General features: G+C 39.0%; 1 protein-coding gene across 4 annotated transcripts in view; it reads left to right on the plus strand.

The window, feature by feature from the left end:
- The window catches only part of mre11a (MRE11 homolog A, double strand break repair nuclease), a 110,218-nt gene extending 98,784 nt beyond the window's left edge, over window positions 1–11,434 (plus strand). For 3 of the 4 annotated variants that reach the window (XM_043691494.1, XM_043691496.1, XM_043691495.1), the window contains exons 19-20: window positions 455–539; window positions 10,199–11,434. In XM_043691494.1, the coding sequence (XP_043547429.1) occupies window positions 455–539; window positions 10,199–10,252 (139 nt within the window). In that variant the 3' untranslated portion in view covers window positions 10,253–11,434. The remainder of the gene's footprint in view (window positions 1–454; window positions 540–10,198) is intronic. The other variant, XM_043691497.1, reaches the window with a different exon arrangement.
- Window positions 11,435–11,995: the final 561 nt, after the last annotated feature.

Here is an 11,995-nt window from a genome sequence, read left to right on the forward strand (position 1 = left end):
AGAACCCAGGATGCCATCATTACCTGAGATGTTCTGATATCATTGTGTTTCACATAATTGGAACCTTCCAGGAGTTAAACTAGAATACAGAAGAGTTTGAGATACTGTGGGAAGGGCATTGGAAGCACCCTGTGAACAAACACAGGATGAAGACCAGTCCTGTGCTCAGGTTAAGGTTGAACCATTAAAGGTTGTTTGACTGCGCTGACATATGATCAAAAGAGCTGAATTCTCAAGAGGTGAGAGTGACTGCCCTTAAGGTCAAGGCAGCATTTGACCAAGTGTGGTATCAAGGAGGGTTAGCAAAACTGAAGTGAAGGAATTGGTGCTATCCACTACATCACAAGACCACCTCTATAGAAATGTATGTGTTTTTCATGAAACAGCCCTTTTTGAATTTCAAACAGATAATTATTCCAGTTGTTGATTTGTGATCTTTTTTTCATTTAAAAAGGAATTCAAGTGGATCAGGATCTTTCAGTAGAAGAGGTTCACAAAACCAGTCTAAAGGAGTAACTTTTTATGATGACGATGATGAGGTAATTTCTAGTTTTATTCCTCTTGATTGTTCACTTATTGATGGTATTCAGCAGGTCAGGCAACATCTGGAGTGAAACAGAGGTAATGTTTCGGGTGAATGGGTTTTTTTTCATCAGAACAGCTGAATTGAATTCCATCTGCTACCTTGTCTGTGCATTCTGTTACATACCTCAAGTTCAGTAGCATTGAATTTTGAAGTTTTAACCTGTATTGCACAATTCAAATCATTAATACTAATCAACTAAGGAACTGTTGTAGCACTGACCCTTCACTAACATCACTGACTAGCATCTTCCATCTAAACAAATGACCATTTACGACACCTCTCTGTTCTATTCTTTTTCTATCTTTTTTAAGGCAATGTAGACCTCTCTATTACATAAGCTTCAATTTTGTTACCCTGTCTCCTATCTAATACTTTGTCATCCTTTTCTTCAAAGTATTCAATTATGTTAGAATATAATCTGCCTTTTTACAGATTTGAGTTAATTAGACTCTCTCAAAGTCTGTTTTATCCGTACTGTTGTCTCTAAACTTTATCCACCATTGACATTAAACTGATTAATTCTTTTACTAAGTCTGTCCTTGCAACTTTTCTTGATTTTAATGTTGTCACATTGGGAGGTGAATGCTGCTATGATTTAGTCGAAAGCTTTTGAAATGCTGGTACTCAACTTCTAACACCTTTTACACTTAAAAGAACCAATACTGCTTGGTTGTTGTTCTTCATTTGGCTTTGTGGCAGGTGAGAGATTCTGAATGTTTGAAAGTGTTGTCCACCTGAAAGATGGCATAATATTGATGATGAAATTGGATGATATTCAGTGCAGAGAGGTGTGTGTGGTGATGCACTTTGGTGCAAAGAGCATGGAGGTGGGATACTATTCTAAAGGGTGTGCTGGAGCAGAGTGTCCTGTGTGGATATATACATAAGTTATTAAAGGTGGCAGGACAGGTATGGAAGATCTGTTGATAAAAAGAAAGCATAAGGGTTCAAACTTTACATGGTGGGAGAATTTGGAACTGAATTTCTCAGCAGCATATGATTGAAATGAGTTGACTGATTTTTGTTATACAGAGTGTTGCAGCTACATGATGGTTGCAAATATTAGCTTGTATTTTGCAAATCATGCTTAATTTTAGTTTAGTTTTCACACCAATAATCAAAACTCTGCAACTTTTAATGATCATGCTTTAATAAATTCCACTGAAACATACTTGACAATAGCTAAAACTAGGTTTCCAAACCAATATACGGGAAACGTAGTATCGCTTTGACAAGGCATTTGAAAAATATTTTAATATTTGAACATGCGCAGTTTGTTGTTAGAGCATGCTGTGATATGTAAAGCATAATTAATTTTGTGTAGTTTGGTTTATTTCACATCAGTATTTACTGTGGATAAGGTCATGAAAACTTGAGGAAGTAAATGATGTCTTGAAAAAGGTTCATATTACAGAAGGAGTACTGGAGGTTTTAAAATGCATAAAGGTAGACAAATCCCCAGGACCCTAGAACTACTTGAGAAGCTAGGGAAAAGGTTGCTGGAAACTTTCCTGAAATGATTGTTGATACAAACATGGTTGAGGTGTTGGAAGACTGGAGGTTTATAATGGGGCATTTTATATGAGAGGCTGGAAGGAAAAGCCAGTGAGCCTTAAGTCAGTGGTGGGTAATGTTGGAAGGGATTGAGGGACAGATTTACATCCCTTTTTGGAAAGGCAGCGACTGATTAGGCATAGTGCATGGGAGATAGTGTCTCAGTAACTTGAATTTTCTGAAGAGGTGACATTGGTTAGGCCACTGTTGGAATATTGCGAGGACTTCTGGTCTCCTTCCTATGTGAAACTTGAAAGGGTTCAGAAAAGATTTACAAGGATGTTGCCAGGGTTGGAAGATTTGAGCTATAGGTAGAGGCTGAACAGGCTGGGGCTGTTTTCCCTGGAGTGTCGGAGGCTGAGGGGTGACCTTATAGAGATTTACAAAATTGAGGGGTATGGATATGATAAATAGGCAAAGTCTTTTCCCTGGGGTCAGGGAATCCAGGACTAGAGGGCATAGGTTTAGGGTGAGAGGGGAAAGATATAAAAGAGACCTAAGGGGCAACATTTTCACGCAGAGGGTGGTACGTGTATGGAACGATCTGCCAGAGGAAGTGCTGGAGGCTGGTACAATTGTAACATTTAACAGGCATTTGGATGGGTATATGAATAGGAAGTGTTTGGAGGGATATGGGCCGGGTGCTGGCAGGTGGGACTAGATTGGGTTGGGATATCTGGTCAGCATGGACGGGTTGGACCAAAGGCTCTGTTTTCGTGCTGTAGATCTCTATGACTTTATGACTCTATGATTGAAGGCAGAGCGCTAAACAGCGTGTATCTGGACTTCAGCAAAGCAATTAACAAGGTTCTCCATGATAAACTGGTTAGTATATAGTTAGATCGTATGACATGGGACCAAGGGGAGCTAGTCAATTGAATAAAAATTGGCTTAGAGGTAGGAGACAAAGGGGATAGAGGATTGCTTTTTGAACTGGAGGCCTGTGACCAGTGGTGTGCCACAAGGAACTGCCTTCAATTTATGTAAATCATTTGGATCTGAATGCAGGAGGCATAATTGGTGTGAAGAAAGCATGGCTTTAGGAGGTTACTTTGCTCTGACCTTTTGTTTTGATGAAAGGTATTAAGTGTCCAGTGGTCTACTAGAATAGACAGCTTGTGAAGCCTTGGAATTTTTTTAAAAGTTGGAACAATAGAAGCAGCCTATATAGATGTGGTCAAGCTCTCACTGAACTGGGATTTTTAATTTTAGCTTTCAGCAGTTCATAGTTTTTGCTGGGGTCTCAGCAGCATTGTAGGTTGCAGAAAATCTTTCCTGGCTGCTATGTCCTGTCAGAATTTTCTCTTGATTTTGTTTCTTCTTGGGCTATGGGAATTGCATGTGAGACAATCTGTTTCCTGAATTTGCCTTTTGCCAAGGTTGTGTTTATGGCATGTTACTATATTGAACAGTTAATTTAGTATTATTCTGTTAAGCTTTCCAATAGAATAAAGTCATCCTAATTCCGTTTTTTTTTTGTATTTTAACCATAGTGGATGTATCAAGTGTGTTTTTGGTCAAACCACTGGATTTAAGACAATCAAGTTGCATCTAGAACACAACACCTTACATTTACCTTTTTAAAATAAGAAACAGTTAGGGTCCGAGCTATCTTCTGAATATTTTGAGGGGGTTTGGTCTTACTATAACAATAGTAAGTTATAAATGACACCAAAATAGGTGATATAGTGGGCATTGAAGATTGAGTACAATGTGCCAGTGAGGTGAGGAGTGGCAGATGAATTTGAATTTAGATAGATGTGAGGTGTTGCATTTTGATAAGACAAACCAGGGCAGGACTTTTACACTTAATGGTAAGGTCCTGGAGAGTGTTGCCAGGCAAAGACTTGAGGTGCAGGTGTATAATTCCTTGAAATTGGAGCTGCAATAGACACGATGGTGAAGAAGGCGTTTAGCATGCTTGCCTTCATTGGTCAGAATATTGCAGATAGAAATTGAGATGTCATGGTGCAGCTGTACAGGACATTGAGACTGCTTTTAGACTACTGTGTGCATTTCTGGTTGTCCTTTTTATAAGAAGGATGTTGGTAAACTTGAGAGGGTGCTGAAAAGATTGAAGGATATTGCCAGGACTGGAGGGTTTGAGTTATGGGGAGAAGCTGTATACACAGGGGCTATTTTCCCTGGAGCTGAGGGTGACCTTTAGAGGTTTATAAAATCATGCTAGCATGGTTGGGAGAATAGTCAAGATTTTTTTCCTAAGGTGGGAAAGTCCAAAACTAGAGGACGCAGATTTAAGGTGAGAAGGAAAAGATTAAAAAGGACCTGAGGGGTAACTTTTTCACCATACGGTGGTGAGGTAGAACACCAGAGGAGGCGATGGAAGCAGGTACAATACAACATTTGAAAACCATTTGGATGAGTATATGAATAGGGAAGGATTTAGAAGGACCGGAGAATTGATGTTTGAAACGTTGATTCTCCTGCTTCTCAGATGCTGCCTTTTCCAGCACCACATTCTCTACTCTAATCTCCAGCATATGCAGTTCTCACTTTTGTGTAGGGTTTAGAGGGAGATGGGCCAAATGTTGGCAAATATGACTAGGTCTGATTGGGATGTCATGTCGGCACAGATGAGTTGGACCAAAGGGTCTGTTTCTGTGCTGTATGACTCAATGACTCTATGGTTACTGTGCCTCTCGGCAATCAATTTTAAGTCTGGGTGTAACATAGGAACAGTTTAGTTGGGCATGATCTTTTCCATCTCTACATAAATATGAAATGTAGTAAGTCTGTTAATAGAGAGGCCACTTGTTTAACAACAGGCACAATTAATGCACATTTTAGCACCTTTTCTGAGAATATCTTGGCTATCTGTAACTTCCATTGTTCTGCCATGCTTTTTAAAGTAGATCACTGCAGTTGCATTTTTTAGTGTTGGATCGGCAAAATAAGCTGCCATTATCGTATTTATCACAATTATGTCTACCTATCCACTATATTTCAAATCAGTTGGGCCGAAGCAAACATTGATCTTGCAGGAAGAAGCTACTGTTTGTATACTTGTATATTTAGACTTAATGTTGATTAGTTTAATTTGATATGATGCAAAAAAGTGCCTTAAGAATACTTACTAATATTTGTTATAACCAGCAATCTAAATCAAATTTTTTGTGCATTTGAAATTCTGAACGTACCAATGAGTGCACAAAAGGTTTTTCATTAGTTTCCAACCAGCAATAAACTTGCTAGCAGTTATGTCATTATTTCGATGCTGAACAGAGTAATAAAGATTCTTAATATAATGAGAGGGATCCTATCAATTAAGATGTGGAAGTGCCAGTGGTGAACTGGGGTGGACAAAGTCAGAAGTAACACGATGCCAGGTTTTAGTCCCAACAGGTTTATTTGAAATTGCAAGTTTTCGGAGCACTGCTCCTTTTGTCAGATTCTCCCTATGCTGCCAGGAGGAAATGGCACCCACAAGAGTGTGTTAGTAAAACAACATATTGGAAATATATTCAGACTTTCTATTGAGGTTTTTCCATTTTTGTTTTGAGACCTACCTAATAATTAGTTATAGTCATACAGCACAGAAACAGACCTTTTCAGTCCAACTCGTCTGTGCCAACCAAATCTGACCTAGTTCTATTGCCAGCATGGCCCACATCCCTCTTATTCATATACCCATCCAGGTGCCTTTCAAATGTAATTGTAACCACCTCAATTTCTAGCCAACTTGTTCCATACGTGCGCCACCATCTGCATGATATAGCTGAGTTTCATTGAAACCCCTTCTTCAACTGCCTCACTCTAATGCTGTCCTAAAATGTCAATTGTGCATGCGTCCGTCTGATGGTCTCTCATACTCTGCATACTAACTCATGACATTTCCTTGATTGATTGCATATGTGGAACTGCACAAAACATTTCCACCACTGACACTTTTATGGATTGTACTATCAGCAATCAGCCAGACCTTTTAATGACAAACGATAAGCACCTCACATTTTTAACTTGTGTACTGTAAATAGTTGTTGACCCATTGATAAAAAGAACTAAGAAATTGAAGTCACCAGTTAAGCTTTTTTTTTTTAACTTCCATGCTTCAATAAGTTGCAACTTTTATAAGAACCTCGGTTCTCAGCCAAACCTCATTTATAGATTAGTTGGCTGAGATACAAACTCCCTTAAAGCATTCTCTTTGGAATATATGTAGCCAGTGCCAGTAAAAATTGAAGTCACCAGGGCCAGAATTTTGGAACTCTGTTCACTGTTTTGTAGGTCTGTGGAGTCTCCATGACTCTGCAAAAATCCAGCCTGTCATCGTTTGAATGAAACCCTGTTTCCTGATTCACATGATACAAATCTTCAGACTGCACAATTCAAAGTAGAAAGGTAAAAATTCTCTTCTTGTGGTGAATATTTATTCCTCAACCAACAACCTAGCCACTTATTTCAATATTGGTTGTGAGCCCTAAATGAATGAGAAATGACTGCCATATTGTCTGTCTGTAAGTGATTGCATCTCAAAAGTCTTTTAATATACTGTGAAGTCAGTCATAAAGAGAGTACGGAAACAGATCTTCGGCCCATGCTGACCAGATATCATGAATTAATCTATCCCCATTTCCCAGCATTTGGTCCATGTCCCCTAAACCATTCCTATTCATATAGCCAGCCAGATGTCTTTTAAGTGTTGTTGTAATTGTCCCAGCCTCCACCACTTCCTCTGGCAGCTCATTCCATACATACACACACACAACCCTCTGCATGAAAACGTTGCCCTTTTTAGGACCCTTTTTAAATCTTTACCCTGTCATCCTAAACCTATATCCTCTAGTTTTGGACTCCTACCCCCATCCCAGAGAAAAGATCTTGTCTATTCACCCTATCCATCCCCTTCATGGATTTATAAACCTCTATAAGGTCACCCCGCAGCCTCTGAACCTCCAGGGAAAAGAGTCCCAGCATATTTAGCTTCTCCCGATACCTCAAACACTCTCTAACTCGAGCAACATCCTTGCTAATGTTTTCTAAAATGTTTCAAGTTTCACAATATCCTTCCTATAGGAGGGAGACCAGAACTATACACATTCTTCCAAAAGAGGCCTAACCAGCCATACCATGACCTCCAACTCCTATACTCAGTGCTCTGACTAATACAGGCATAATTTTAAAGTGATTGGAGGAAGGTATAGGGGAGATGTCAGAGGTAGGTTCTTCATACCCACCACCTCTCTGTGTGTAGAATGCACCACCAGCAGTGGTAAGAGTCAGAGACATTAGAGGCATTTAAGAGACTGCTGGCCAAGCACATGGAAGGCAGTAAATTGAGGGGTATGTAACTTTATCTTGGATTAAGATAAATGCTCTGCACAAACGATGTTGGGCTGAAGAGTGTGTACTGTGCTATACTCTGTTCTATATCAAATGCTGCCTTCACTATCATATGTACCTGCGATTCTATTTTCAAGGATCTATGACCCTGCATTCCAAAGTCTTTTTCAACAACACCCCCCAGACCTTACCCTTAAGTGTGCAAGTCCAGTCCTGATTTGCCTTTCCAAAATGCAGCACCCCACTTTTTATCTAAATTAAACTCCATTTGTCACTCCTCTGCCCATTGGCCCATTTGATCAAGATCCCATTGCACTCTGAGGTAACCTTCTTCGTTGGCCGCTACACCTACAATTTTGGTTTCCTCCCACCATCCAAAATGTGCAGGTTAGGTGAATTGGCTGTGCTAAATTGCCTCCTATGTTCACATCCAATCACTTATATAAAACAACAAAAAGAAGTGGACCCAACACCAATCCTTGTGGCACACAACTTGCCTTTCAGACTGAGGCTTGTGACAACCTTCCACCACTCCCTCTGTCTTCTACCTTCGAGCCAGTTCTGTATCCAAATAGCTAGATCTCCCTGTATTCCATGTGGATGTTAATAGGTCTACCATGAGGAACCTTGTCAAACATCTTATTGAAGTCTGTAGATCATGTCCACTCTGCCCTCATCAATCCTTTTCATTACTACTTCAAAAAACTGTCAGGTTAGTGAGACATGATTTCCCATGCACAAAGCTTTGACCATCCCTAATCAGTCCTTACCTTCCCAAATACATGTAAATCCTGTCTCTCCGGATTCCCTCCAACAACTTGCTCACTACTGAAGACAGGTTCACTAGTCTATAGTTCACTGGCTTTTCCTTACCACCTTCTTAAATAGTAGCATGAAGTTAACCAACCTCCAATCTTCCAACACCTCACCTGTGACTATTAGTGATACAAATATCTCAGCAAGGAGCCTAGCAATCACTTCCCTAGCTTCCCACAGATTTCAGTGATACATACACCTGATCAGGTCCTGGGGATTTTATCCACCTTTTATGCATTAAGACATCCAGCATCACCACATCAGTAATTTTGACATTTTTGAGATGTCACCACTTATTTCCCCCATAATCTATATCTTCCCTGCCCTTCTCCCCGATTCAAAATACTCATTTAATATCTCCCGCTCCCCCATTTGCTGCCTCACTGTACCAGGGATCCAGGTTCGATTCCAGCCTCTGACTCTGTGTGGAGTTTGCACATTCTCTGTGTCTGTGTGGGTTACCTCCCACCATCCAAAATGTGCAGACTACGTGAATTGGCTGTGCTAAATTTCCCATAGTGTTCAGGGATGTGTAGGTTAGGTCAGGGGTAAATGTAGAGTATTAGGGTAGGGGGAATGGGTCTGGGAGGATTACTCTTCAGAGCGTTGATGTGGACTTGTTGGGCCAAAGGGCCTGTTTCCACACTGCAGAATTCTGATTCCTGCAGTTCCATACATAGGGCTGCCTTGCTGATCTTTGAGGGGCCCTATTCTCTCCCTAGTTATCCTTTGTCCTTAATGTATTTATAATATCTGTTTGGATTCTCCTGAACCCTCTTTGCCAAAGCTATCTCATGTCTTTTTTTTTGCCCTCCTAACTTCCCTCTTGAGTATTCTCCTACTGCCTTTATACTCTAAGGATTCTCTCGATCTCTGCTATCTCTACCTTTGTGTCTCTTCCTCCTTTTTTAATGTGCTGTTGTTTTGATCTTTTTCCCAAAGTACCAAAACAGTGCAACAGCTTATAAAACAGTAATTAATGCTCCTGTAATGTGAGGAAATCAGTTTCAACACTGTACCTCAAAGTATGTCTTACAGCCACAATTTTTTTCTTGTCATCCATCTTAGATTACCAAGAGTTTTGGGAAGTCCAAACATGTAAAAGATGCGACCTTTAACATGCTCTTTCTTGGACTGAACCTTTGGGCCTTCATTCCAGCCTGTTCTTTTAGTATGGCAATTATTTTCCCCACACCTTATTCTATTTTCTACAATAAACTGGTTCATGTTTATATTTCATAAATTAAGTTATTGAAAGTAGCATTAAGATGAAATGCTTTTCCGTAGACTAGACTATATAAAGAAGATAGCACTCAGTCATAAATGACTATCTATTTTAGTGCATTGGAGTTGTTGAAACAACAAATCAACATATTTTTGAAATCACACTTATACATTTTACTGGGTAATCCCTTTTTTAATTGGCTAAAGACATCTTGACTTTTTGGATATTGTATCTATTGTTAATCCGGAAATAACAAACTGAGTTTACCAAAATAACACTTTTGCATGTTAAACATTCTACTTCTAAGCATTAATTCTTAATGTTAATGTACCTACTGGTAGAAAATGAGGAAGGAAGATGCTGGTGATCAGAGTCAAGAACATGGTGCTGGAAAAGCACAGCAGATCAGGCAGCATCCGAGGAGCAGGAGGTTTCCTGATGAAGGGCTTATGCCCAAAACGTCAGATCTGTGCTTTTTTTTCCAGCGCAACATTTTCGACTGTTAATGTACCTACGTCTTTTTAATGTTGACCACTACACTAGTTTAAAGGTTAATTGCTTATTTTAAATGAGAATATTGAATAAACATCTAATTGATTTGAATTTCTGGCAGACACATCCTAATTGATGTGGTGTTTAGATTACCGGAATTTTAGATCACTTATGTTGAGAGAGATTTATTCTAATTTATATCTACCTTATGTATTTGTTCCCAGGATGAATTTGATCCCTTTAAAAGTTCTGCAACCGCCAAAGGAAACAGAAGATAACAACTAGTCAAACCCTCATAATGTGCTGATGGTTTATATTCTGGAAGATTTTGTTAATGGTTTCAGTGACAATAAATATATAACGAAAGATTTTTCAAAACTGTTCTTGCTTAAGCATGTTATCTGACACATAATTAGATAGCTAAGTGGATGTGAATACAGTACTTTGATTTTTGCGTATTTACAGAACTGTTTTCCATCTATAGATCTATATTCAATGTGAATCATTTTTTAATTTTAAAAAAACTTAAATGCTTTGCCTGGTAGCTTTGGGGTGGTTTAATCCACTGAATAGTCTTTACTTAATGTTAATGAATCTGCAAGAGGTTGAAGAAGGATTGCTCTTGTGTAAATGTTCTGAAACTTAAACTCTTTGATATTTTACATATTTCACATATTAGACTTCTTAGAGCCTTGTATTAAATACCCATTTTAATATGTGCATGGGGATCTTTAAAACTTGAATGTGTATTATTTTTATAAAATTTAAAAGCATCAATATTGACCTTTAGGGTGTAGATATCCCACCTGAGAAACAGTCTGCAATGTTTTGAAGTGGGGTGGGATGTGGAAGACAGTTTAATACTGTATCCTGGGTAAAGAAGAAAAACACTGAATTACGGTAAAGGAAATTAACGGATAACAGCACGAGACACAAGAATGAAATACTGGTAGTAAATTTTATTTGTACATAGTGGTAGGAAAATCTAACATGACAAAGATTCATTGAAATCCTGCAAAATCGCACTGTTCAATGTCGTGGCCTGGTAAAATGGCATACTTAATGAAACATTTATTAAATTCTGCCAAATTCTTCCATTTTCTTCCCATTTACTTTATGTAATGAATCACAACAACATTGACACATTTGTCAAAGAATTAAAGGTTTATGTAGCTAATATATCTCTTCTTTTTTAAATTCAGGTATGGCACAATTAAAATGATTAACTTCTTAATGATATTAACCTTTGCATGTATAGTGAACAAAGTTTGAGAAGTACTGATAGACTTAGTGCCGGTCTGACTGACTGAATCAAAACGTGCTGTAGTAAACCAAGTGGGCTAAGTAGAGTTATGAATGAAGGAATAGAGACACAATATTGTACTTAAAGTACAATGAATGGAGTTATTGTGATGAATGTGACTTCATTTGTGCGTTGATGGGAATATGAAGTTTTCTTTGTAAGAAGTTTATAATGCAATATAGCAGGATTTACTTTTACATGAGATATATGGAAAATACAAGATTTTTTTCGGCCAAAAATAAGGGGTTGACTTTTACGTGAGATCGACTTTTACATGAGTATATATGGTGGTTGGCAGCAGGAGATACGCAGCCCCTTCCTATCACCACAGGATTAAGTTGTAGGAGCTCAAGCTCAAGCTCCACCCTCCTGGCCATTACCGATTTAGGCCCTCAATAACCAATTAATATCTCCTCATGCCACCACTAAGTGACTGTATTTCCAAAAGGAGAGAACACTGACAGCTGTTTGGTAAAATGGGGTAACTTACCTGCCATGTTTGGGGGCAGATGAGCATTTAGCCTTTGCCTTGGTCAGTACCAATCATGGGTATTAGGGAATGCAAATGAGGGAAGCTGAAAGCCACTTCCCTGTCCTTGCCTTAAACCCTGTTTCCCCATGACCAACCCTGAGATGCCTCACAGAAGTAACTTATTTTGCCAACTGTTCCTGAACTTGAGTTGCTATTCCACCCCCTAGCCTCAACCTCTGAAACAGC

Source organism: Chiloscyllium plagiosum, chromosome 6 (genome assembly GCF_004010195.1).
Source record: "Chiloscyllium plagiosum isolate BGI_BamShark_2017 chromosome 6, ASM401019v2, whole genome shotgun sequence".
NCBI lineage: Eukaryota > Metazoa > Chordata > Chondrichthyes > Orectolobiformes > Hemiscylliidae > Chiloscyllium > Chiloscyllium plagiosum.